We start from the raw sequence: 27,926 nt of genomic DNA on the forward strand, positions 1-27,926 counted from the left end.
CATGACATTCCCTTATAACTACCTGGGCAAAGTAATCAGGATTGCCACAGTCTGGCTTTTACATATGGCAAAGTCAGAGAAATTATCATAAAGAGCCATTAGGTTTCAGGGGAGGCCCACCTTGAGTGATGCTCCTTCTGCAAGTGGAAGCGGAGACCTCCCACCCCGAGCCTTCATTTTGGCAAACCCACATGAACACACACAGCCAGACCAAATGTACTTCAGACTCAAATGAGCAAGACCAAACTGCAAACACTGGCGTAATACTGTTTGTCACCCACCACAGCCACACACTAGGACGAAGGCTTTTATTCAGTACAAAAATACTTAAAAGCACTTGTAAAAATATCTACAGTATGACCTACAAAATGATAATAAGCCTGCTACTAAGATGAAAGACAAATGCAGCTGGTTAACAGCAAGCTAATGACTTATGGACTGCCACCGTCTAAGACACCAACAATACAGGGTGATTTTGGTAAGCACTCAGTGAGAACTACTTTTCCCAAAACGCTTTATTAGTGAAACCATTTCTACAAGGTAAAGGAAGCATTTCTGAAAGGCTTGGAAGTAGGCAGTAGCCAAAATGCAGAACATTTAGGAGATTTTAGGTTATATGTGAGTTTGAAGATGGAGCAGCTATGACATTGAGAGAAGAAACAAGGTGAACCAGTTTAAAACGGAAAGCAGTGGACGTTTATTCCTCAGTTTTTATGCGAGAGTGTGAAGACGCAACTGAAAGGGCCTGAAGGCTAGAGAGCATGTACCACAGCCTTCAGGTGGCTTGGTTACAAGGTCAGAAACAAGAAAGGAAAAAAGGGCAACTTTCCTAGTTCACACGAATGATGTTTCTGGCAAACATGGTTGTTTACAAGTTTCAAACTACATTTTACTAGAGTCAAGGAAGACTTCAAAAAGCCACATACAGTACAATTTAAAATTGGGTGAACATCCTGTAAATGTTAGTGCAAAGTAATTATATCGACTCTCCAATACGAGACTGTGCTCATGGTTCCCAGGTTTTGTCACTGTTTCTCTTTCACAATTATAATCACAGAGGCCTAACTTAACACATTAGCAATGCCTTTGTGTTTTATATACCAAGATAATGTCACAAGGTTTTGGTGGAATGCGGCTGAGTCACATTAATAGAGCAAATTCTTTATTGAGTTTAACAGTCATGTGTCTAGAATGCCTCACACATAGGTTTCATGAAAATGCTTTTAAGTTTAAGCCTCTAACTTGCTCAATAAATTATTCTCAAGATATCTGCTTTACTATGTAAACTGGAACTGTTTCATGATTTTTGAAATGCAACCAGTATAAATGAAAAACATCTCAGGAGTGGGGAAAGTCCACCACTAATCTTAGCTAGACAAAGTTCTTAAAATCAAAAAGCCTATTCACACAAAATTATATGTAATGACTGTAGTCATCAGTTTATTACACAGATTAATCATTCTTGAACGTACAAGCTCCAGAGGAGCAATTGGGTCTTTAAATATTCACAAGTATTTCCATCAAATGAATTCTCACCCTTACATCCAGAGACCTAAGCAGTTAAAAACATAAGAAAAATAAGAGCTATTAGCTATGTATTAACTAAGAAACCACATACAAACCAAGGAATAAGGAGAGAGAGAATGGCTGAAAAGTTGAAGGGGTGGGGAGATGTAAAAGAGTTGGGAACAAAGCCCATCACAATTTACGTACTAATAGCTCCAATCCATTTACAAGTTGACCAGTAAAACTTAGACCTTCAAATACAGGATGTGGATAGAGTATTATCTGGTTGGTCATCACCTTCACCTTGCACCTAAGATGTAGGTCCTTAGGAATAAAAAAGAATACAGAAACAGCTTCATGTTCTTCACCTTGCTTTCCATAACTGTTTTTGAGTTAAAATGGATTCCACCTAGAAACAATCTCTTATAGATCAGTGGAACTTTTCCTCTCCATCCAAGCACACACCACACCCACCACCCCTCACACCATGCCATTATCCAAATTTAAGTCAATAAGAAAAGCTTTAAGTCTCACACCTAGGTTATGCCTGGAGAACTGGCTTGTCACACACACACACTTCTCTGCTAGGAGGCAATGTTGGTACAGAAGTACAGCATTTCTAGTTTGTTGCTCCAAGTATGTACAACACGCAGTACTGCTGTATCAGGTAAACATGTGCACAGGGGAAGATGAGGCGTGGGCTCATAGAAAGCAGTCAAATGGGAATCAAAAGGACTTTCTCTTTCAGAGTTCCCCTATCTTTATTTGTAGAGGTTATCCAATAATTTTGTTAATTACATCGCATACTTCTGAGTCCATTCCCGAGCTATTCTGTTGTACCTGTACACACAAAGAGAAGCTTAGTTTAACAATAGGCAAGATGTCAGTACATGCAACACATTTCATTCATTTTCTTATCTTGTATCCTAAGGGGAATAGCTCACTGTATATTCAAGCAGTTATCTTCTACCCCAAGTTTCTAGTAAGCATCTATTCAATAATATACAAAAGAGGTATAAAATGCAAATAATATCCTATTAACATTACTTACAGGATTCTAATTTTGGCATCTTTTGGCATACACTACATCATAAACCTGACTGATCTATTTATTTATAAGAAATACCATGATCTCTTGATTCAGTTATTTGATATTTCAGAAAACTACGCAATTCTACATCAGATGGTTCTTGAAATCAAATACTAATGATGTGCCAATTGGCACAATGGTTTCCTCTATATCAATTAATATACTGGCTCTAGCAGAACTTAGTTTTAACATTGTGGTTAACAAAATGAACAGGTTGTTGTTCTAGACATTTAGTAGAACACATGAAGGAAATGTTCTATAATTCTGCTATGAAAAAAAGAATGCAGGAAAGTTCTGCTGAATATTATTATAATTAGGGAATGCTATCCAAATCTACAATTCCAGATAGTGGACTAAAGGGTTTTATAATCTTAAAATACTATTGTGAATACATCACAAATAGAAAAAAACCTGACTTAATTTTACTCTAAATAACATACATACAACAATGGTTAGAATACTGTCACTTTTTCCTCTGATACACAGCGCACTGTTTAATAATTCACAGTACAATTCAAAAACCCCGAAAACTCTAAACCCCTAAAAAAAAACAATTTTGTTTTTTTTTAAAAATGGGGCTTTCATGTCTGACATTTACTTGGTTTTCTCCTTTATATTATGCCAAATGATTTAAAAAAAATTATTTCCATTTCCTACTAACTTATAAATACCTGTGTAAGAAAATGGGCACTTGACACAAAATGTTTTCTGTATCAAAAGCCAAACATGTAGCCAAAGGTCTGAGACAAACATCATGATTGAACTTTGGACACTTACTGTCTAGAGCCATACTTACTTTTCTCTATCTGTTTTGTAGATCCGAGCAATCTCAGGCACTAAAGGATCATCTGGATTGGGATCACACAACAGAGAACAGATGGACAAGAGGACTGGAATGAAACAAGCGTATGCATTAGTAGAGGAGAAAGTAAAGGTCTTAGAGAAACATGAGATGTCATCACTTGAGAAAATTCAAAAAACCTACAAATATTTAGTGCCTAGCCTCTAAGTCAATTATATCTGATAAGTATAGCAGTAAACAAAAATTAAAACAAGGAGCACCTTAGTCTCCCATGCAAGAATATAAGCCTCCCTGGTCTGATTTTGTGGCACAGTGGTTAAACCCACCGCCTGTGATACCAGATATCACATGTGAGTGTCAGTTTAAATCCTGACTGCTTCACTCCCTATCAAACTCCTGGATAACAGCCTGGGAAAAACGGCAGAAGATGGCTCAAGTGGTTGGATCCCTGCCACCCATGAGGGAGACCTGGAAGAAACTCCTGGCTCCTGGCTTCTTTCTAGAAGAGCTTTGGCTGACTTGGCCACCTGGGGAGTAAGTAAAGTGGATGGAAGATCTCTATGTCTCTTCTAAACTACAATCTCCTTTGTTCCAAGCCTTACATTTCATGAAATAAAAGAAGGGGGAAAGAGAATACAAATATGACTGAATTCCTTAAGGGAGCAAGCCCAAACAGAAGTGATATGTCCAAGTTCCTTCTCTAGTAATTAGAATGGAATTAGAGCTCAAGTCTTCTAAATCTTACATCAGGACACTTTTCAGAGTTTGATTATTTAAAGCTCCTGGCTTCAGATATGCTCAGCTCCAGCTGTTGCATTCATTTGGGGAAGATGTTTGTCTGTCTTTCCTCTCTGTAGATTTGGCTTTCCAATAAAAATTAATAAATCCTACTACTGAATACCCTTAGACAAATTTGACAACCATGAAATACAACAACAACTGCTTTCTGAACCACAGAGGTACTACTTTTAGAAATAAAAGATTTGTTTCATTTTTAGTTGAAAATAATTTAAACTAAGCAAAGAACATAAAGGTCAGTATTTGTAGCAGGCGTTGTGACACAGTGGATTTAACCACAACTTGGGATATCTGTCTCCAATACCACAGTGTCAGGTTTGTTTGTTAATCATTTTTTTTTTTAAAGATTTATTCATTTTATTACAGCCAGATATACACAGAGAAGGAGAGACAGAGAGGAAGATCTTCTGTTCGATGATTCACTCCCCAAGTGAGCCGCAACGGGCCGATGCGCACCAATCTGAAGCCGGGAACCTGGAACCTCTTCCGGGTCTCCCACGCGGGTGCAGTGTCCCAATGCATTGGGCCGTCCTCAACTGCTTTCCCAGGCCACAAGCAGGGAGCTGGATGGGAAGTGGAGCTGCCGGGATTAGAACCGGCGTCCATATGGGATCCCAGGGCTTTCAAGGCGAGGACTTTAGCTGCTAGGCCACGCCGCCGGGCCCTGTTAATCATTTTTTTAAAAGATTTATTTTTATTACACACTCAGATATACAGAGAGGAGAAGAGACAGAGAGGAAGATCTTCCATCCGATGATTCACTCCCCAAGTGACTGCAACAGCCAGTGCCAAGCCGATCCAAAGCCAGGATCTCCCATGAGGGCGCAAGACTCCAAGGCTTTGGGCTGTCCTCATTGCTTTCCCAGGCCACAAACAGGGAGCTGGATGGGAAGTGGAGCTGCTGGGATTAGAACTGGCGCCCATATGGGATCCTGGTGTGTTCAAGGCGAGGACTTTAGCCACTAGGCCACACTGCTGGGCCCAGGTTTGTTTTTAAAGATGTATTTATCTTTTGGAAAGGCAGATATACAGAGAGAAAGAAAAATCTCATAGTGTCAGTTTGAGTCGTGACTGCTCCATTTCTGATCCAATACCCTGCTGACGGCCTGAGAATCAGCTATTCCATTCCCATCCAGCTCCCTGCAAATATGCCTGGGAAAGTAGTAGACAAATGGTCCAAATACCTACGGGATGTCCCTGCCACCACTGTGGAAGACCCTGATGGAGTTTCGTGCCTGATTTTGACTTGGCCCTGTCCCAGCATTTGTGGGCAGAGAAATGAATCTGCACATGGAAGATCTCTCTCACTCAGTCTTTCAAATAAATAAGCACCATGCCATTACACATGGGCCAGTACCATGGTATAGTAGGGTAAGCCTCCACCTGTCGTACCAGCATCCCATATGGATACTAGTTTGAATTCTGGCTGTTTCACTTCCTATCTAGCTCCCTGCTGATTGATGGCCTGGGAAAGCAGCAACAGATGACTCAAGTCCTTGGGCCCAGGCACCCATGTGGGAGACTCAGAAGGAACGCCTGGTTCCTGAGCAACCCAATTCCAGCCACTGCAGTCATCTGGGAAGTGAACCAGCAGATGGATAATCTCCTTCTGTTTTTCCTTCTCTCCCTATCACTCTGCCTTTCAAATAAAAAGAAGATAAATAAATTTTTTTTTTTTTTAAAGATTCACTCATTTTATTACAAAGTCAGATATACACAGAGAAGGAGAGACAGAGAGGAAGATCTTCCAACCAATGATTCACTCCCCAAGTGAGCCGCAACGGCTGGTGCTGCGCTGATTCAAAGCCAGGAACCTGGAACCTCTTCCGGGTCTCCCACACGGGTGCAGGGTCCCAATGCATTGGGCCGTCCTCAACTGCTTTCCCAGGCCACAAGCAGGGAGCCGGATGGGAAGCGGGGCTGCCGGGATTAGAACCGGCGCCCATATGGGATCCCGGGGCGTTCAAGGCGAGGACTTTAGCCGCTAGGCCACGCCGCCGGGCCGAGATAAATAAATCTTAAAAAACAAAAACAAAAACAAAAACAACTCCCTTTACTTATTCTAATTATTCTAGTAAGATAGCTTTAAAAGAATAAACTACAAGGAAACAGATATTTTAACTTTCTAGGAACATAAAAGTGGGGTAGTGATTATCTGAATTTGAAGAAAGGATTCATAAAAAATTGACTGTAGTGTATAATGTACTGTATCTTCTTTCTCTGTAAAGACAGTAACTCCTGGGCCCAGCACAGTAGCCTAGCGGCTAAAGTTCTTGCCTTGTATGCACCAGGATCCCATATGGGTGCCAGTTCTAATCCTGGCTGCTCCAATTCCCTTCCAGTTCCCTGTTTGTGGCCTGGGAAAGTAGTCAAGGATGGCCGAAAACCTTGGACCCTGCACTTGGATGGGAGACTTGGAAGAAGGACCTGGCTTCAGATCAGCTCAGCTCTGCCTACTGTGGTCACTTGGGGAGTGAACCAGCAGATAGATCTTTCTGTCTCTTCTTCTTGCTGTATATCTGACTTTCCAATAAAAAAATAATAAATCTTAAAAAAAATGTGAGAGAGTAACTCCTATTTCCACAACTGGCATAAGCTGGCTCTTCACGAAAATGACTCAATTTCTACTTATACATACATTCTTCATTGGCATACACACTGTCATTGATGCCATAATCAATAATCACTTCTCATTCCAAAACTACAATAAAACAGCTTTATAGCATACTTGCCTGTTTCAAGTTTTCTATACTTAGATCCCTAACTTTAATCTTCAAAATGGAAAACAGCTTATAAAGAAATATTGCCATATATACAATTTAGAAAATACTCACTGAAACAGAGCTAAGTTAGATGACAAAATCACACTCAAACAAATGGCACTACAGTTTAATAGAATATTAAGATAAATTAAGATAAAAAAAACTATTTGGACTCCTAATAGGTGAAAAACATCGAGACATAAGAAAAACAAAACCTTACACAGGGGAGGCATGGGGAGAATCCCAGTACCTATGAAACTGTGTCACATAATTCAATGTAATTAATGAATAAATTATAAAAAAAAAACCTTACGCAGCTGTCTCCCAATACACTTCACTCGCTCACACACTCTCTCTCTCTCTCTCTCATTCTCTGTCTCTCACCTACTGATTTTCACCTCTCTGGATCTCGCTATTGAGATTTACAATGATGAAGGAAGAGCAATCAACAGAATCCTCACCAGGCCAATAAATGAGAACACTTTCTCAAGTAACTCATTAATAACAAGCGACCCAAAAGGGAAAAAGTCATTTCTCTGGAGAACTATTCCATTCACAATTTTAAAAGCCTGGTTTCCAGGATGGCATTGTGGTGCAACTTATTAACTTGCAGGCCGTACTGGCAGCATTTGGATGAGAGTTCCAATCCTGACTGCTCCACTTCTGTTCTAGCTCCTTGCTAATGCTCCTAGGTAAACAGCGAGGACAGGCCAAGTGCTTGGGTCCCTATACCCTTGGGCAGATACGGAAGAACCTGGCTTTGGTCTAGCCTGGCCCGGCTTAAGCCACTGAAGCCATTTACAGCTGAATTTAAGACAGTAAACTCAGGCCCGGCCACAGTAGCCTAGCGGCAAGAGTCTTCCCCTTGAATGTGCTGGGATCCCATATGAATGCCGGTTCTAATCCCAGTAGCCCCGCTTCCCATCCAGCTCCCTGCTTGTAGCCTGGGAAAGCAGACAAGGACAGCCCAAAGCCCTGGGACCCTGCACCCGCGTGGGTGACCTGGAGGAAGTTCCTGGCTCCTGGCTTCAGATTGGCACAGCACTGGCCTTTGCGGTCACTTGGGGAGTGAATCAAAGGACAGATTTTCCTCTGTCTCTCCTCCTCTCTGTATATCGGACTTTGCAATAAAAATAAAATAAATGTTTAAAAAAATTAATCGATTTACTTAAAAAGCAGGGTTAGGGAACGACACAGGGAAAAAGACTGATGATCCATCCACTGGCTCACTCCTACACCCAACAACATTCATACAGGACTATAGTAGTAATCATTAAAATACATTTATTTGATGGGCGAGGAGACAGACAAATGAGACACACACCAAAAAAATCCTATGGTTAGCCTGTTCCTCAAATGCCTGTAACAAATGGATTAGACCAAATCTGGCCAAAGCTGGCAGCCAGGAACACAATCTAGGTCTCCTACACAGGGGGCAGGAACTCAACGACTTCAATCACCAGTACTGCACCTTAAGGTAGAGTAAGGAGGTGGTGAAAAATACTGAACCCAAGTACTCTAATGTGGGACATGGGCATGTTATCTGCTATGCTGAACACTCAACTCTCAAAAGAAAAATCTGTATTAAACCGCTCATTTCAAAACAAAGTTCCTGATAGAAACATAAAGTGGTCAAACTTTTAACAGTATGAATACAAATCATGTACCCTTGTTTTGTTTTTTAAGAACATAATGTTTATGTTAATAGCATAGCAATCTTTCAAAGGGCCAATATCTCCTGCACTCAAACATTAACTACGTTTTCTATTCATAGATTTCAAGGTTGGAAGAAACACTGTCTTTTTCATGTTCCAAAAAACATTCATTACGAAGTGCCCATCTTTCTTTTTTTTTTTCAAGATGTATTTATATTTATTGGAAAGTCAGATATACAGAGAGCAGGAGAGACAGAGAGGAAGATCTTCCATCTGATGATTCACTCCCAAAGTGACTGAAATGACCGGTGCAGTGCCAATCCAAAGCCTGGAGCCAGGAACCTCCTCCAGGTCTCCCACACAGGTGCAGGGTCCCAAGGCTTTGGGCTGTCCTTCACTACTTTCCCAGGCCACAAGCAGGGAGCTGGATGGGAAGCAGGGCTATCATGATTAGAACTGGCACCCACCTGGGATCCCAGTGTGTTCAAGGCAAGGACTTTAGCCGCTAGGCCATGCTGCCACGCCCGAAATGCCCATCCTTCAACCTAGGCCTTACTAGTAGTCAACAGGAGTCACCACACTGATGAATACCTGTACTTGGAAATTCAAACCTAGTAGCTGTTTTCAAGTCTATTTCAGAATAACGGACTGCTACCTCCTCATAAAAGCAATGTAACTCATCTCTGCAAGAAGATATAACCAAAAGATAGTTATTTATCTTGATATCAAACACCCATACTGTTACCTTTTGAAATAGTTAGTGCTGGAGACCACTGTGACCGTAGAATATCAAGACAAATGCTGCCATTACTGTTAATATTTGGGTGATAAATTCTTGTTGTAAATGCAACCTATGGGAAAAAAAGGAAGATTTTGGAAAGTGGTTTCCTACACAATACACGTTAAAAACAACTCACATTTCAATTACCTTAGGTGGTTTGAAGGGGTAATCTGTAGGGAAATGAATTGTCAAGAAAAATACTCCACCCTGATAAGGACTGTCATTCTGTAGATAATAAAGAAAAGTGTAATTAAAATGTGTAAATGACATAAATTCTTCATTTTGAAATCAATCTGAATACTTACTGGCCCCATTATTGTAGCCTGCCAATGGAACACTGAAAAACAAAGAGAAAATGTTAACCACTTAATGGTATCTACACTTTATCTATAACACAGTAACATCATACCCTGTCCACTACAAGCTTGTTAACATTATGACAATGAGTAAGGGTAGGATTAAAGAAATGAGGTCTAAAGATACAGAAAAAAAATCACTACAATAGCTTAAAACATTAAGGCACTCAATAAAACAGCTGGGGTAAAACGCATCTTAAAAATTCACATTGGGGTTCTCTGGTGAAGGGGATTACACGCCTGACTTTGACATCAGCATCCTACACAGGCACCAGTTTATGTCCTGGGTGCTCCACATCTGATCCAGCTCCGTGCAAGTGTACTAGGCAAAATACATGCATTCACAGACAAAGTTCCACGAACCTGGCTTTAGTTAAGTCCAACCTTGGCACCAGGATCCTATATGGGTGCCAGTTCGTGCCCCAGTGGCCCCACTTCCCATCCAGCTCCCTGCTGTGGCCTGGGAAAGCAGTCGAGGATGGCCCAAAGCCTTGGGACCCTGTACCTGCCTGAGAGACCTGGAAGAAGCCCCAGGATCCTGGCTTCGGCTCGGCTCAGCCTCCGGCTGTAATGGCTTCTATATATCTGACTTTGCAATAAATATAAATAAAACTTAAAAAAAAGAAAACAAACACCTTGATACCACATCACTTATCAGAAGGTATGAATCAAATTTTTCCCAATTCCAGCGTCTTACTAATGCATATCCCAGAGGGCAAGGTGATGCTTGAGTCCTTGGCTTCCTGTAAACCCATAGAAGACATGGCTTCAGCCTCTTCAGTCCTAGCTGTTGTGAACATTTGGGGGTAAAGTGTCAGGTGGAAGATCTCTCTCTTTCCCTGTCTTTCTTTCTTTTCTTTTTTTTTTAAGATTTATTTTATTCCAAAGTCAGATATAGAGAGAGGAGGAGAGACAGACAGGAAGATCTTCCGTCCAATGATTCACTCCCCAAGTGACCGCAACGGCCGGTGTGTGCCAATCCGAAGCCTGGAACCAGAAACCTCTTCCTGGTCTCCCACGTGGGTTTAGGGTCCCAAAGCTTTGGGCTGTCCTTGACTGCTTTCCCAGGCCACAAGCAGGGAGTTGGATGGGAAGTGGAGCTGCCGGGATTAGAACCGGCACCCATATGGGATCCTGGTGTTCAAGGCGAGGACTTTAGCCGCTAGGCCACCGCGCCGGGCCCCCCTGTCTTTCAAATAAATAAAATAGCATTTTCAATAAAGGGGAACTCAAAAGATGGGCATATGGCCTAGTGGTGAACACACTTGTAACCCAGATTGTACTTATCTGGGTCTGATACTCAATTCTGCTCCCGGCTCCAGATTCCTACTAATGCAAATCATGGAAGACAATGTACATGTGCTATAGGCCAAGAAGAGGGGTTCCTAATACCCACATAGAATTGCACTGGGTTCCTGCCCCCAGCTTTGACATGACACTCCTGCTATCCACAGCCACTGTAGGCATGTGAGAGTTGATCACATGGGAAGAAAGCACTTGCTCTTTCTTTCTCTCATAAATCAACTGGGGTGGAGGGAAATATAAGTGTCTTAAGAAAAAACTTACATTGCCTCTTGGCCTTTTGGATAAGATCAAGCGTAGAAAAAAAAATTTACTTGAAAGGTAGTTACAGAAAGAGGGGAAGCGATCTTATATCCACTGGTACACTCCCCAAATGAGTGCAGTGGCCAGGGTTATCGTCTGGGTCTGCCACATGAGTGTAGGATCCCAGGATTTGTGCCTTCCTTCATTGCTTATCCATGTACATTAGCAGGAAGCTAGACTTCTGGCATTACAGGAGGCAGTTTAACCTACAATGCCAGTTCCTAATTTTTAAAAAATGGATTTTTTTAAAATTAAAGACTTTTTCATTCTTGTTAGAAAGGCAGATTTACAGAGAGAAGGAGAGACTGAACGATCTGTCTGCTAATTCACTCCCCAAGTGGCAGCAATGACCCAAGCTGAGCCAATCCAAAGCCAGGAGCCAGAAGTCTTCCCAAGGTCTCCTGTGCAGGCACATGGACGCAAGTCTTGGAGCTATCCTCTACTGCTTTCTAAGGCCAAAGCAGAAAGCTAGATGAGAAATGGAGCAGCCGGACATGAACTAGCCCCTATACAGTATCATGGCATGTGCAAGGTGAGGACTTAGTCACTGAGTCATTGCACTGGGATCCCAATTGACAAAGTTGTACAATCATCACAACAATTTCTATTTTAAGGGGACTACGCTGAGTACGTGAGTTAAGTCACCATCTATAGTGCCAGCATCCCATATGTGGGTGGAGTTGAGTTCTGGCTGCTTCACTGCTGACTCAGTTCCCTGCCAATGCATGTGAAGACAACCCAAATGTTTATTCCCCTATATTCGTGTGAAAGACCATGAAGAAGCTCCTTGCTCCCGACTCCAGCTTGGCCCCAGCCCTGGACATTGCAGTCATTGAGGGAATGAGCCAGTGGATAAAAGGCTCCTGCCTCAATCTCTCCCTCTCTGTTAATTCTGCCTTTCAAATACATAAAATAAATCTTATACCAATTATATATTTTAAAGGCGTTTTATTTGCTTTTAATTTTGAGACACAGGGCCTAGGATGGTAGGCCTAATGGCTGAAGTTCTCGCCTAGCATTCGCCGGGATCTTATGTGGGCACTACTTCATATCCTGGCTGACCCACTTCCCTTCCAGCTCCTTGCTTGTGGTCTGAGAGTGCAGTTGAGTATGGCCCAAAGCCTTGAGACCCTGCATCCACATGAAAGAAGCTCCTGGCTTCAGATCAGATCAGCTCAACTTGCTGCAGCCACCTGGGGAGAGAACCAGCAGATGGAAGATTTGTCTCTTTCTCTCCTTCTCTCACTAAATCTTTCAATAAAAATAAATAAATCTTAAAAAATTAACACTTGATCTTAGCCAAAAGGCCTAGAAACCGTAAGAAAAAATTTAAGATGTAGTTTCCATTTGTTTCCTCACTCCCCAAATCACTGCAATGGCTGGACCTAGGCCATGGGCTGGGGACGCTTCCAGGTCTCCTACATGCAGCAGGGATTACCTACCTGAGCCATCACTGCTGCTTCCCAGGGTGCATACTTCAGCAGAAGCTAGAGTCAGCAGCCAGAAAGAAGTTTCTGGCCTCCCATGGGACATGGATGGCAGGGATCTATCTACTCAAGCCATCTGCTGTTTCCTCAAAGTGTGTGATAGTGGAAAGCTGGGAAAAGAACCAAAGCAGGACTCAAACCTAGGCACTGTGATACAGGCATCCTGAGCAGCAACTGCTGTCCTTTTTTTTTTTTTTTTTAAGATTTATTTATTTTTATTACAAAGTCAGATATATATATAGAGAGAGGAACAGTGACAGACAGGAAGATCTTCCATCCACTGATTCACTCCCCAAGTGACCGCAATGGCCGGTGCTGTGCCAATTTGAAGCCAAGAGCTCTTACGGGTCTCCCATGCAGGTACAGGGTCTCAAGGCTTCGTCCATCCTCAACTGCTTTCCCAGGCCACAAGCAGGGAGCTGGATGGGATGCAGGGCTGCCAGGACTAGCACCGGTGCCCATATGGGATCCTTGCGCGTTCATCGCGAGGACTTTAGCAACTAGGCCACGGTGCGGGGCCCTCCTGTCTTTTTCTTTAACATACATCTATTTATTTTCATCTACTGAAAAGGTTGAGGGAGAAAGTGAGAAAGATACAAAGAAACTGACTTCCACTGGCTTGTTCACTTCAGCTGTCTGTAGCAGCCAGGAACCTGGAAGGCCCTGCAGGTCTCTCAGGCGTCTCAAGTATGTGACTCGTCATCTGCCGTTTCCCAATATGCACAGATCAGAAGCAGCTTATCTGGAAACTAATACTCTGATTTGAGATGCATGCATCCAAGCAGTTTAACTTGGTTTGCTACGTACGACACTGGCCCTCCACATAACATCTAAACTGCTATGTCAGGCATACATCCCTTTATACACTCACATGTATTTCCAAGCATGCGTAACCAAAAACCTGATAAATGTTAGACTATATTGTGGTTTGTTTTTTTTAATCATCAAAACACTGTCATTCAAACATCTTCCCTTAAAAAGTTTAAATCAAAAATAAATAAAACAAATTGGAAGACACCAAGACAAAAAAAAAAAAAAAAAAAAACAAACTTATGTTGAGGATAAATCAAAGAATGGGAAAAGTTTCTATGCAATAAAGTCATCTAACAAATTTTAAAAGGTAAGACTTTAGGCCAATGGAACATTCATAACAGGATGATCGAGTACTGATAGAACTGCTCCTTTCACCAGCAACTAAGCGTGTTGATAATACAGTTACTCCTTCAAAAGTAACCTTCAGAGACACTAACCAATGTGTCCCAGAGCTCCCCAGAGCCTGATGCCAGCTATTTTATTCCATCATCCTTTTGAATACTTACTATCATCTCCAACAGGACCTGCTGAACACTGTGCTGGGGGGTCCCGGGCCAGGTCATTCAATTCCTTAAGAAAGAAGAAAGAGATTTGTTCCTCCCATACATAACTTTTATCTAACATTAAAAATCACATTGCTACCAATATTCTCTATTCTACTTACTGGTGATGCTTTTTCAGAACTCCTCCAAGGTCAGAGGGAGTAGACTGGTGAAGTATTTTGGATACTTGAGTGAAATGTATATTCTCAAAAGCATAGCATCACTTCTTAGTCGTTTGACTAACATCAAGCTGATTGTTTTAAACAGTTTAATACTTGGTCCATGTTCTGGGGACCACACAACAAACAGACTTATGGAGCAAGGAGCTGGAAAAGGATCTCACTCTACCCTCTACAAGCCTCAACCTGGTATATCCAGTACCTCTGGGACTGTCACACCCTGCTGCCCCAAAATGAGTCATTTTGCTTTGATCAAAATTCAGTAAGTAAATAAAATAAATGGGTATTACATCCTAAAGAAAGGGGAAAAAAACTAATTTATAATTAAAAAAAAAAATATTACTATTCTTCAAGGTCAATTTTTGAAACTCAAAATTGCCAGGCTAACATAGGGCTAGCATTGACATTCTTATTTTTCCTATTTTTTGTTTTTAAATATTGATTTATTTTTTGTTGGAAAATCAAAATTACAAAGAGAAGGATCGTTCTATCCACTGGTTCATTCCCCAAGTAACACAATGGCTAGAGCTGAGCCAACCCGAAGGCAGGGAGCCATGAATTTCTTCCAGGTCCCCTACACAGGCACAAGTTCAAGGCTTTAGGCCATCTTCTACCGCTTTTGCAGGCCACAAAGCAGGGAGCTGGAAGGGAAGTGGGGCAGCCAGGACACAAAACGGTGCTCAAACGAGATCCCAGTGCATGCAAGGTGAAGACTTTGGCCGCCAGGCTACCATGCCAGGCCCAAGCTCTTGTATTCTTAAATGTGCCAAAATGATGCAAGAATACTGACAGGAAATCGGTATGTTTTCAACTGGTATCGCCTATCAGAGATCAAAAGGAAGTAGGGGCCCAGTGTGGTGGCCTAGTGGCTTAAGTCCTCACCTTGAACGCCAGGATCCCATATGGGCGCCGGTTCTAATCCTGGCAGTTCCACTTTTCATCCAGTTCCCTGCTTGCGCCTGGGAAAGCAGTGAGGACAGCCCTAAGCCTTGGTCCCCTGCACCCGCGTGGGAGACGTGGAGGAAGTTCCTGGCTTCAGATCGGCGCAGCACTGGCCGTTGTGGTCACTTGGGGAATGAATCATTGGATGGAAGATCTTCCTCTGTCTCGCCTGCTCTCTGTGTATTCTGACTTTGCAATAAAAATAAAATAAATCTTAAAAAAGGAAATAGGAAAAAAATTCAGAAGGATAACTACAGTAATGTAACTCATCACAAATCTCTGTGTCAGACTTATCTACTCTACTTGTAGTAACACGGTGTAGTTGGATATCAGCTTCTTTAAGAGTTCAATTATTTCCCTCTATATGAAAGGCAAACAGAGATATTCCATCTACTGCTTTACTCTCCAGATGCCCACAGGGGGTCAGACCACAGCCAGCAGTCTAGAAATCCAGCTAGGTTTCCAAAATTGTTGGTGGTCACCCAGGCACTGGAACCATCACCGTTGACTCTCAGAATGAATGAGCAGAAAGCTGGATCAGAAGTGGAGCAGTCTTCACAAGATCAAGCATTTCGATATGGAACATGGGCTACCATGCAGCAGCTTATATACTGTATCAAAATGTCTACCATAAATACTAGCTTCTCAGCTATCTTAATATTAAGAGCATACAAATTTTGGTAAGCCTGAAAAAAACAAAACACGGCAGCTCAACATACTATGCTCCTTTCCCCATGGGCTTGGTCTTTGAGATAAAAAAGAGCTTCATAAAAAGACTAGGTTTTCCACTATACTTTAAAACTATAAAGGGACAACAGCATGACATAACAAAGTCTCCCACATGGGTGTCAGTTTGCGACCTAGCTGTTCCACTTCCCATCCAGTTCTTTGCTTGCGGCCTGAGAAAGCAGCAGAGGATGAATCAAATCCCTTGGCTGCTGAACTCAACAAGTGTGAGAACCCAAAGAAGCTACTGGCTTTGGATCAGCTCAGCTTTGATTCTTATGGACATCTGCGGAGTGAAGAAACGGATGGAAGATCTCTTTCTCTCCGTGAATCTGCCTTTCAAATACAAAAAAAAAAATCTTAAAATAATAATAACCTGGGTCTCTGCAAACCTTGTGGGAGAAAGCGATTATTCTTGGAAATGTGGCATCAGCCTGGGCCATTCAGAGTTTTTGTGGACATTTGTGGAATAAATGAGCAGATAGTAGAAATACATGCAACACATGAAAAAGATTTTAAAGATGTTATTTTCAAGCAGCTATGCATTTTCTCCATGGAAGACACAGGGTAAAAACTGAAACATTTATTTTACCCACCTCTCTCTCCCAATCTCCATCCTAATTGGAGGCCCATTTATAGGTCTTTAACCCGCTCATTTTTGTAATTAGCCTATTTTGACAGCACAAAATCTGAAATGTATATAGTTTTATTTATAGCTTCTTTCACAATACAATTTCAAATCAACACTTCAACATAAAGGTATAACTTTAATATTTCAAATATTACATATTAAATTTGGGACACATATTTGTATCTGTAAATCCCTTACTCAGAGTGTCATCCAACCCATCATTTTACTTCACTATTCGTACTACTGCATCAAATGTGTATGCTTTAAGGATATAATATAAAATATAGGGCCCCATGTGGGTATCCTAGCAGCTAAAGTCCTCGCCTTACATGCGTCTGAATCCCAAGTGAGCACCAGTTCGTGTCCCAGCAGCACCACTTCCCATTCTGTTCCCTGCTTGTGGCCTACGAAAGCAGTCAAGGACAGCTCAAAACCCTGGGACCCTGCACCCATGTGGGAGACTGGAAGAAGCTCCTGGCTTTGGATTGGCTCAGCTCTGTTAATGGCCACTTGGGGAGTGAACCAGCAGATGAAAGACCTTTGTCTCTGTCTCTCCTTCTCTCTGTAAATTTGACTTTCAATAAAAATAAGTAAGTCTCAAAAGAGAAAAAAAAGAACATCTAAAAATAAAAACCCCTTTAAAAACAAAGCATAAAAAATATGTATGGGGGACAAAAGGTCTCAGGGTCAAGATAAATTTAGCAATACTTTCTTTCTTTTTTTTTTTTTAAGATTTATTTATTTTATTACAAAGTCGGATATACAGAGAGGAGGAGAGACAGAGAAGATGATTTTCCGTCCGATGTTTCACTCCTCAAGTGAGCCGCAACAGCTGGTGCGGGCCCATCCGAAGCCGAGAACCAGGAACTTCTTCCGGGTCTCCCACGCGGGTGCAGGGTCCCAAAGCTTCGGGCCGTCCTCGACTGCTTTCCCAGGCCATAAGCAGGGAACTGGATTTGAAGTGGAGCTGCAAGGATTAGAATCGGCGCCCATATGAGATCCCGGGGCATTCAAGGCGAGGACTTTAGCCGCTAGGCCATGCCGCCAGGCCCTAGCAATACTTTAAGAATTTTAGTTTTCGGGCCCAGCAAGGTGGCCGAGCAGCTAAAGTCCTCACCTTGAACGCGCCAGGATCTCATATGGGCGCCGGTTCTAATCCCAGCAGCTCCACCTTCAATCCAGCTCCCTGCTTGTGGCCTGGGAAAGCAGTTAAGGACGGCCCAGAGCCTTGGGACCCTGCACCCGTATGAGAGACCCGAAAGAAGTTCCTGGCTTCGGATTGGCTCAGCTCCAGCCGTTGCGGTCACCTGGGCAGTAAATCATCAGACGGAACTTATTTCTCTCTGTCTCTCCTCCTCTTTCTCTCTCTCTATATATATCTGATGTTCCAATAAAAATAAATAAATCGGAGAATCAAGACGGCGGGATAGGGTAATAACATGTTTAAATGTATGGAGAAACATCTCATCAGGATGAAGCAGAGGATACATCCCAGGAAATAGGAGAGGACAGAACAACAGCAGAGGGGTACCTGGAGACTGACAAACACAGGCAAGCAGTGGACACAACAGTGTGGTGTTGTAGTGACTGATACTCCAGCAGCATTCAGCTAACGGGGATCTCAACTCCACCAGCAACCAGGTGGGAAGGGACTTTCACTGGGAGCTTGGGAGGTGAACCCAGACAAAGAACTGTCCGTCCTGATGGTCCGTCCGTTTGATTTGACCAGGAGCAGAGACAGAGCAGCAGATCCCAGATGGGCAGTGCAAGAACAGGGTGGATTTCACAGCCCAGTCAGCCCCCTAGAGCCAAATTGGGTGCCATTTTGCCTAAGGAACCAAAGCAAGGGTAAGGACTGAGCATATGCCAAGCTGGGAGTGAACTGATTTCTGACTCAGTGAACTGCATCAACATGGCATTCTACAGGTCCCACCCAAGACAAGTTTGGGTAGCCCTCAGACCTGACGGTCAGCAGATCAAGAACTCTAGTAGTGGTACATCAGGTGCCATTTTGTACACTGTGGCAAAAGTTTAGGACCGCAGGAGACAATAGTGAACTGCGCATGTGCTGAGCTCATGAGAACTCATCGAGTTCCGTGAACTGCACTGGTCCCACAGGAAAATAATACCGACTGTGGCATCATACGAGTCAAAATAGGTCTGTGTGGCACCCAGATCTAACGCCCAACAGGTTCTGGCAAGATCAGCGCCACCCGCCGGTTCTAATCCCAGCAGCTCCACTTCCCATCCAGCTCCCTGCTTGTGGCCTGGGAAAGCAGTCGAGGATGGCCCAATGCATTGGGACACTGCACCCGCGTGGGAGACCCGGAAGAGGTTCCAGGTTCCCGGCTTCGGATTGGCGCAGCACCGGCCCGTTGTGGCTCACTTGGGGAGTGAATCATCGGACGGAAGATCTTCCTCTCTGTCTCTCCTCCTCTGTGTATATCTGGCTGTAATAAAATGAATAAATCTTTAAAAAAAAAAAAAAAGAGATCAGCGCCACCAACAACCTAGCTACATAGGACACCTGGTGTCTAATCCTGGGACCTGCTCCAGCTGGAAGTGGGAGAAAGGTTGTACAGACAACGGTGCAGCCTAAGCACGGTATTGCAGGAGGTGGAGATTGGTGAGCCAGGAGTTGGGGCTACCGAGTTCTTTGCGGAAATCTAGCATAAGAACCCAGTCCTGGAACTCACTGGAGGGAGTGTCACAATTGGCTGCAAGCAAAGAGCTGTGTATCAATTGCAATACGTAAAATCAAACTGTAAACCTGTGGGTGACACAGCTTAGAAACCTGCCCCAAGGAGAAGACTCTGCTAACCAGAAGTACAATGACCAAGAGCAAAAGAAGAGACAAAGGCACAATGACTGTTACTCAAAACTCCCCTGCAAAGAAGCAAAACCCTATGCCAACCTCAGAGTTAACTGAGGAAGACATCGAGAAAATGGAGGACATAGAATTCAGAACATTGATTTTAAAACTTCTAATCAACAATGAGAAGCACATACAAAAGTTCAAAGAATTTAAGGAATATTTTACACAACCAATAGCAGCAATAAGGCAAATTAAGGCTGATATATCAGAAATTAAGAACACAGTAGAGCAAATTAAAAGTACAGTGGAAAGTCTCCAAAACAGAATGAGGCAAGCAGAAGAAAGAATCTCAGAACTGGAAGATATTTCCTGCCACCAGGGGGAAGCAAACAAAAAGCTGGAAGCAGAGCTGCAACAGGCCAAAAAAAGTATTAAAGAATTGAAACACACTATTAAGAGGCCTAATATAAGAGTTATGGGAGTCCCAGCAGGTGCAGAAAGAGAAACTGGTTTTACAAATGTATTTAATGAAGTCATAAGGGAAAATTTCCCTAATCTAGAGAAAAAATTGGGAAGCAACATCCAGGAGGGGCACAGAATTTCCAATAGGCTTGACCAAAAGCTATCTTCACCAAGACACATGATTATCAAGCTCTCTTCAATCGAACATAAGGAAAAGATCCTTAAATGTGCACATGAAAAAAACCAACTGACATATAAAGGAATGCCAATTAAACTCACATGAGATCTGTCACAGGAAACTCTACAGGCAAGAAGAGAATGGAGTGACATATTCCAGATTCTAAAAGAAAGAAATTGTCGGCCTAGGACAACATATTCAGCAAAGCTTTCGTCTTTGAAAATGAAATAAAATGCTTTCACAGTAAAGAAAAGTTGAATTTGCCTCTTCCAAACCTGCCCTACAAATGATACTTCAAGATGTTCTCTTGACAGAAGAGGAATAGCACCAAACAAAACCAAAGGCAAATGCGAAGAACATCCCAGTAAAATGACAACAGAAGACTAAACCAATGAACAACTCATTCCTAAAATGACAGGACCAAAATACCACCCATACATATTAACCCTGAATGTAAATGGCTTAAGCTCAATCAACATCACAGATTAATAGACTGGATTAAAAAACAAAATCCATCTATTTGTTGTCTAGAAGAGACACATTTCAACAAATAGCGCAATCTATTTTGCATGGGTTTTGATGTTTTCTGTTAATTTCATCTCTTCAAAACACTTTCTTCTCATTAAATTCTTCAGTGACTCATAGATCATACAGTAGCATCATTTTATGCAAGAAGGTTCTTGATTTTCATTTCTTCAGCTACACGTTAGGCATTTAGTAGCATGTTTTTTAACTTCATGGTCTTGTTAATTTCTTTTTTCTTCCTGATGTTGATTTTGTTTTGTGGCTCTTAGTTTAAGGGGATGTATAGTATCTGTGTAATGGAGACTGTCATATCTAGTAACATGTTATTTAACTTCATAGCATTGTAAATTTCTATTTTTCTTTCTATTGTTGACTTTGTGTTATGACTTTTCATTTGAGGGGATGTACAGTAGCTGTGAAATGGAGGCTAACATATCCAGACGTGAGAATACAATGTAGTATGCATTTCTACTTTCAGACAAAGATGGACTTACAATGAAACTATCTACTGTATCTTTTTTTTTTTAAGATTTATTCAGTTTATTACAAAGTCAGATATACAGAGAGGAGGAGAGACAGAGAGGGAGATCTTCCGTCCGATGATTCACTCCCCAAGTGGGCCACAACGGACCGGTGCGCGCCGATCCGATGCCGGGAACCAGGAACCTCTTCCGGGTCTCCCACACGGGTGCAGTGTCCCAATGCATTGGACTGTCCTCAACTGCTTTCCCAGGCCACAAGCAGGGATCTGGATGGGAAGTGGAGCTGCTGGGATTAGAACCGGTGCCCATATGGGATCCTGGGGCTTTCAAGGCGAGGACTTTAGCCGCTCGGCCACGCCAGCTTGCCGGGCCCAACTGTTTACTATATCTTGACAATAGGATGCTGGACTCTGCCATTGTCCACGCCTGCAATAATGGACATATGACTGTGTATGAAGAACTATACTTTAGTAATGATACAGAGGAACTAGGTGGGGGGAAGAGGGTTGGGGCAGGAATGAGGGAAATACCAGGAGCCTATGGAATTGTATCATAAATGATAATAATAAAAAACTGCAAAAATAAACAAATAAATAAATAAATAATTTTTAAAAATCTTAATTTTCTCCAAGTTTAATAGTTCAACTACAGCCATTGCAGGCTACTTGGTGAGTGAATTATCAGATGGAAGATCTTCCCCTCTCCTCCTCTTTGTATATCTGACTCTCCAATTAAAATAAATAAATCATCATCAGATGGAAGATCTTCTGATTATTTATTTTTATTGGAAAGGCAGATATACAGAGAGCAGGAGAGACAGAGAGGAAGATCTTCTGCCCCATAATTCACTCCCCAAGCGGCCATCACGGCTGGAGCTGAGCCAAGCCCAAGCCAGGAGCCAGGAGCCAGGAACTTCCTCCAGGTCTCCCACGCGGGTGAAGGGTCCCAAAGCTTTGGGCCATCCTCGACTGCTTTCCCAGGCCACAGGCAGAGAGCTGGATGGGAAGCGGGGCAGCCAGGATTAGAACCGATGCCCATATGGGATCCTGGTGGGGCGTTCAAGACGAAGACTTTAACCACTACACTATCGCACTGGGTCCTAAAATAAATAATTTTGAAAAAAAAAATTAATTTTCTAATTTGTCTTTCCCCATAGGAGATTGTCTACCAATGCAAGGGAAAAAATACAATAGCCTATTTGTATAGTTTCCATTTCCAAATGCTGTTTGCCTTGTTGCTTAGATTTAAGACACAACTATATCAATACATTACTTTTAAAATATAATTTGGATTTAATAAGCTATTCTGACACCCTGCTGTGTTCACTAAATGGAATTTTACTTGTGATTTAGCTTTACTCTTTTGCTCTTTTCAAATTAAGTTAGCTTTGTCCATGCCAAATGATATCACAGCTCGACTTTCAGAGCTAAGATTTATCTAAGCTTAGCATAAGAGTGATCAGTCCACTTCATGAGCCAAGACTTAAAAACCCTAATCCAAAATTAGGCTAACAGACATTTAACACACTTGTTCAACATTTACTTGGTTCAAGTCACTGATACGGAAGAATCGCAAAGCACAAAACTAAGAAGACTATACACTACACAGATTTCCTGCATACAACATTCTAGTAACGGTAACAAAACAGAAGAGTGACTATTCCAGGGAATTGTTCTGGATCTAGCATTGTGGTACAGTGGGTTAAGCCACTGCAACCTGAGATGAGATGTTGGCATCCCATATGGGCACCAGTTGAAGTCCCAGCTATTCTAACTTCCAAGCCATGGTAACAGGCCTGGGAAACCAGCAGAATACGGACTAAGTGTTCCCATCTGCTGGTTCACTTCCCAAATGGCTGCAATGGTGTGAACTCAGCCAAGTAGAAACCAAGAATCTGGAACTTAATCAGGTCTCCCCAACATGCATAGTAGAACACAAGGATTTGAGTCTTCCCTTGCCACACCGCTATGTGTACCACCAGAACACAAGAGCTTTAACAAGAACACCCGCATCTCAGACTCACAAATGCTAACACGGGAAGTAGGATCTTCACTGCTAAACCAACAAATAGAGACCTGACCTCCAACTCTATGCAGTGTCTGGTCTACAGGAATACTCCATGAAAAACAGATAAAACCACCTTTCACTGATGATAAACACAGTCTGCACATATAATCACATGTCAGTTTAATGGCAGTAAATTTTACTTATTACAATATTGGTACATTTTTAAGATTTATTTTTTTATTGGAAAGGCAAACATACAGAGAGGAGGAGAGGTAGAGAGGAAGATCTTCGTTTGATGATTCACTCCCCAAGTGACCACACCAGCTGGTGCTGTGCCGATCCAAACCCAGGAGCCAGGAGCCTTTTCTGGGTCTCCCATGCAGGTGCAGGGTCCCAAGGCTGTGCTCTGCTGCTTTCCCAGGCCACAAGCAGGAAGCTAGATAGGCAACCATACGGGATCCTTCAAGGTGAGGACTTTAACCGCTACACTATAGCGCCAGGCCCAGGTACATCTTTCAAACTATGGCAACTTGGATTCAAAGTAAGTAAGTATAAAGATATTTTGGCAAGCAAAGCCAAAGTAAAAAACAACCAAGTAAATGGCACAGATAAAACAGGAAAACTGCTAAGTAATACAGTAAGATTACTTCGATACTTCAAACTTTTGGAAGAAAATGTTGGAAACACACTGCAACACTTAGGGGTAGGCCCTCACTTCCTAAAAAAGACTCCAAATGCAGTAGAAATCAAGACCAAAATAAACAATTGGGACCTCATCAAACTAAGAAGCTTCTGTACAGCTAGAGAAACAATCAACAAAGTAAAAAGGCAACCCACAGAATGGGAGAAGATCTTCGCACACGACTTAGGTGATAGAGGGCTGATCTCCAGAATATACAAAGAGCTACAAAACAACCAAAATGTCAAAACAAACAAGCCACTCAAGAAATGGGCACGGGAAATGGGCAAACACTTCACAAAGGAACAAACCCAAATGGCAAATAAACATATGAAAAAATGCTCAAGTTCCCTGGCAATAAGGGAAATCCAAATTAAAACATCAATGAGGTACCACCTAACGCCAGTAAGACTGGCCCACATGAATAAAAGCACCAACGACACTTGTTGGCGAGGTTGCGGGGAAAAGGGAACCCTACTCCACTGCTGGTGGGGCTGCAGGCTGGTATAGCCTCTATGGAAATCAGTATGGAGAACATTCAAACAACTCAAATACAACATACCGCATGACCCGGCAATAGCACTCCTAGGAATATATCCAGAACACTTGTTTTATGAGAAACCAACATGCACTCCTATGTTCATAGCAGCACAATCAGTAATTGCAAAAACATGGAAGCAGCCAAAATGCCCATCAACAGAGGATTGGATAAGAAAGCTATGGTTCATCTACTCCATGGAATACTACTCAGCTATTAAAAAAAACAAAATGCAGTTCTTTGTGGCCAAATGGGCCAAACTGGAAACCATAATGCTAAGGGAAATGAGCCAATCCCAAAAGGTTAAATACCACATGTTTGCCTTAATTTAAGATGACACGATGTTATGTATAACAAGTTATGTTATGAATGTTATATGTTGTGTATAAACCAAAATTGAAATGTCAATGAGGTGGTCACAGAAGGTGGATAAGAAATCGCATTTACTTTTACCATATTGGTTACTCATTACTATGTCAATTAATTCCATGGTGATGTAAATTTTTGCTGATGGTATGTTGGAGCTTTTAATTGACTGGGATGATACTCTGCTGGCTCTGTCTTCAGACCAGAGAGTGTATACCTAAGAAGCCGTTGAACTTGACTGGACAATAAGATGCTAGACTCTATGTTTGGTATACGCTTGCAATGGGGGAATCTCAACTGAACTTGAACTGTGGTTATGCAACAAGGTGGAGGAATCCACCATGATGGGAGGGTTTGGGGAGGGGTGGGGAGAATCCCAGTACCTATGAAACTGTGTCACATAATACAATGTAATTAATGAATTTAAAATAAAATAAAAAAAAAATATGTAGATATATGGGCTGACAAATTATCTGGTATTAAAATTTTAGATACACGGGCCCGGTGGCGTGGCCTAGCGGCTAAAGTCCTCGCCTTGAAAGCCCCAGGATCCCATATGGGCGCCGGTTCTAATCCCGGCAGCTCCACTTCCCATCCAGCTCCCTGCTTGTGGCCTGGGAAAGCAGTTGAGGACGGCCCAATGCTTTGGGACACTGCACCCGCGTGGGAGACCCGGAAGAGGTTCCAGGTTCCCGGCACCGGATCGGCGCGCATCGGCCCGTTGCGGCTCACTTGGGGAGTGAATCATCGGACGGAAGATCTTTCTCTCTGTCTCTCCTCCTCTGTGTATATCTGGCTGTAATAAAATGAATAAATCTTTAAAAAAAAAAAAAAAATTTTAGATACACACACACACACACAAAAAAAAAGATTACTTCGATAAGAAGCAGAGGAACAAGAGTTCAGTACAGGGAGGTGGGCCTCTTTCCCAATTATTAATTAAACACTAGTATTCTAATCAAGAGTACCAGATTCGAGTTCTAGCTCCAGCTCCTAACCCTGTTTCTTGCTAATGCATCCTGACAGGCAGTACGTGATAACTCAAGCAGCTTGCCCCCCACTCAAATGGGAAACCTAGACTGAGCTCTGGGTTCCCATTGTCAGTATAGCCCATTCCCAGCTATACTGTGAGTACCTGCATAGTCAACCAGAATGGAAGAACCTCTTATCAGTCTGCCTTTGTCTCTCTGGTAATTTTTTTTTTTTAATTCAATGATTTTTCCTTGCTGCAGTTCCTAGAGTACTGGCACCTATACTGAGGGGTCAGGTTTAACTCCACAGAAAATATCCATTAGGATCTGAAACAGTTCAATTGTCTCCGCTCCCCATCACCCTCATGTCCAAAGTGAACAGGGCACTCAGCCAGGGCAATGGGAGGAGTCTCTGTGCAGCATCTATGAAAAAGGTAGCACCACTTACTAAACTCCAAAGAAAACACTGAAGTGGTAGGAAAAGCACTTCCTTCCTGGCATTTGGACCCTGATCAGGAGATTTTCCACTGATTCAATCTCACCTTAAATAACTACACAACACAAACAACTTACTTGGGGGTGGTATTGTGGTACAGCACATTAAGCTTCCCCCTGTGGTGCCAGCATCACATATGGACACCTGTTTGAGTCCTGAAAGCTCCACTTCCCATTCAGCTCCCTGATCATGGCCAGGGAAAGCAACAGACAACGTCCCAAGTATTTGGGTCCCTGGACCCTCATGGGAGATCCAGAAACTCTGGCAGTTAGTCATCTGGGCAGTGAACCAGTATATGGCAGACCTCTTTCTCTGTCCTTCCTTTTCTCTCTGTAACTTTTTTTTCTAAGATTTCTTTATTTTTATTGGAAAGTCATATTTATAGAGAGAAGGGGAGAAAGAGGAAGATCTTCCATCCACTTGTTCATTCCCCAAGTGGCCACAACGGCCAGAGCTAAGTCAATCTGAAGCCAGGAGCTTCCTCCTCTGGGTCTCACACACAGGAGCAGGGTCCCAAGACTTTGGACCATCTTCACTACTTTCCTAGGCCATAAGCAGGGAACTGGATGGGAAGTGGAGTATTCAAGAAACAAACCAGCACCCACCTGAGATTCCAGTGCTATAGGTAGCAGTTTAACCAACTATATACCCAAGTGCCCTCTTAATCATCAGGCCAAACATCTACCCTAAACTGTCAGGTAGCATGCAATATTAACATACTTAAGAGCTATTTAACTAGAAGTGTAGATTCTTGAAACTTTTTAATACTTTGCAGGGGTGGGGTTGGGGGGGACAGGGTATTAGGTACAGCTGCCAGCTCCTGGCTTTGGACCATCCCAGCCATTTGGGAGTAAACAACAGATGGAAGATCTCTGACTCTCTTTTTATTTGTAATTCTGCCTTTCAAAGAAAAATAAATCTTTGAAAAAGATGATAAAAGAAAAAGAACTTGACAGTGGATATGCAACAAGGTGGAATATTCCACATGGGGGGAGGGCGGGGGGGAGGGGTGCGGTGATTCCCAGTTCCAACGGAACTGTATCACATAATACAGTGTAATCAATAAATAAAAAAAAAGAAAAAGAACTTGAGATGGTACTGAATCACATATCTTCTACACAGGAATAAACATTTAGTACTATCTTTGGGAAAAATAAACGATCACAACAATTAAAAAAAAAATCAACAGGCTCTGAAAGCTGTGGTAGCAGTATAAAGGAAGTGCTACCAAATATTACCTACTTCAAAACAATTTTTTTAAAGATTTATTTATTTTTTATTGGAAAGTCAGATGTATAAAGTAGAGACAGAGAGGAAGATATTCCGTCTGCTGATTTACTTCCCAAGCAGCCGCAACGGCCGGTGCTGCGCCAAGCTGAAGCCAGGAGCCAGGAGCCTCCTCCGGGTTTCCACATGGGTACAGGGTCCCAAGGTATAGGGCGGTCCTCAACTGCTTTCCCAGGCCACAGGCAAGGAGCTGGATGGGAAGCAGAGAATCCAGGACACAAACTAGTGCTCATATGGGATGCTGGGGTCACATGGTAGAGGATGAGCTTTCCTCACCACTGGGCGAGACCCTATGGGCAGTTTTTTATGTTGTAGATCTGACCAATTACTAACCTTTAGGGAACAATAAACCATTAAAATCTTTACAAAAGTGCTACTTGAGGACTAAGAGAGCAATTCTGAGAAGAGCACAGAGAAGGCAGCAGCAGAGAAGCAGTTTTTGGAT

General features: G+C 42.4%; 1 protein-coding gene across 2 annotated transcripts in view; it reads right to left on the reverse strand.

Moving 5' to 3' along the window:
* Nucleotides 1-864: 864 nt before the first annotated feature.
* The window catches only part of UBE2D2 (ubiquitin conjugating enzyme E2 D2), a 75,886-nt gene continuing 48,824 nt past the window's right edge, over nucleotides 865-27,926 (reverse strand). For both annotated transcript variants that reach the window (XM_058677808.1, XM_004586471.2), the window contains exons 2-7: nucleotides 14,162-14,225; nucleotides 9,700-9,731; nucleotides 9,542-9,619; nucleotides 9,359-9,464; nucleotides 3,393-3,486; nucleotides 865-2,346 (exon numbers count right to left, since the gene is read on the reverse strand). In XM_058677808.1, coding sequence (XP_058533791.1) covers nucleotides 2,301-2,346; nucleotides 3,393-3,486; nucleotides 9,359-9,464; nucleotides 9,542-9,619; nucleotides 9,700-9,731; nucleotide 14,162 — 357 coding nt within the window. In that variant the 5' untranslated portion in view covers nucleotides 14,163-14,225 and the 3' untranslated portion in view covers nucleotides 865-2,300. The remainder of the gene's footprint in view (nucleotides 2,347-3,392; nucleotides 3,487-9,358; nucleotides 9,465-9,541; nucleotides 9,620-9,699; nucleotides 9,732-14,161; nucleotides 14,226-27,926) is intronic.

This window comes from Ochotona princeps, chromosome 19 (genome assembly GCF_030435755.1).
Source record: "Ochotona princeps isolate mOchPri1 chromosome 19, mOchPri1.hap1, whole genome shotgun sequence".
Lineage (NCBI taxonomy): Eukaryota > Metazoa > Chordata > Mammalia > Lagomorpha > Ochotonidae > Ochotona > Ochotona princeps.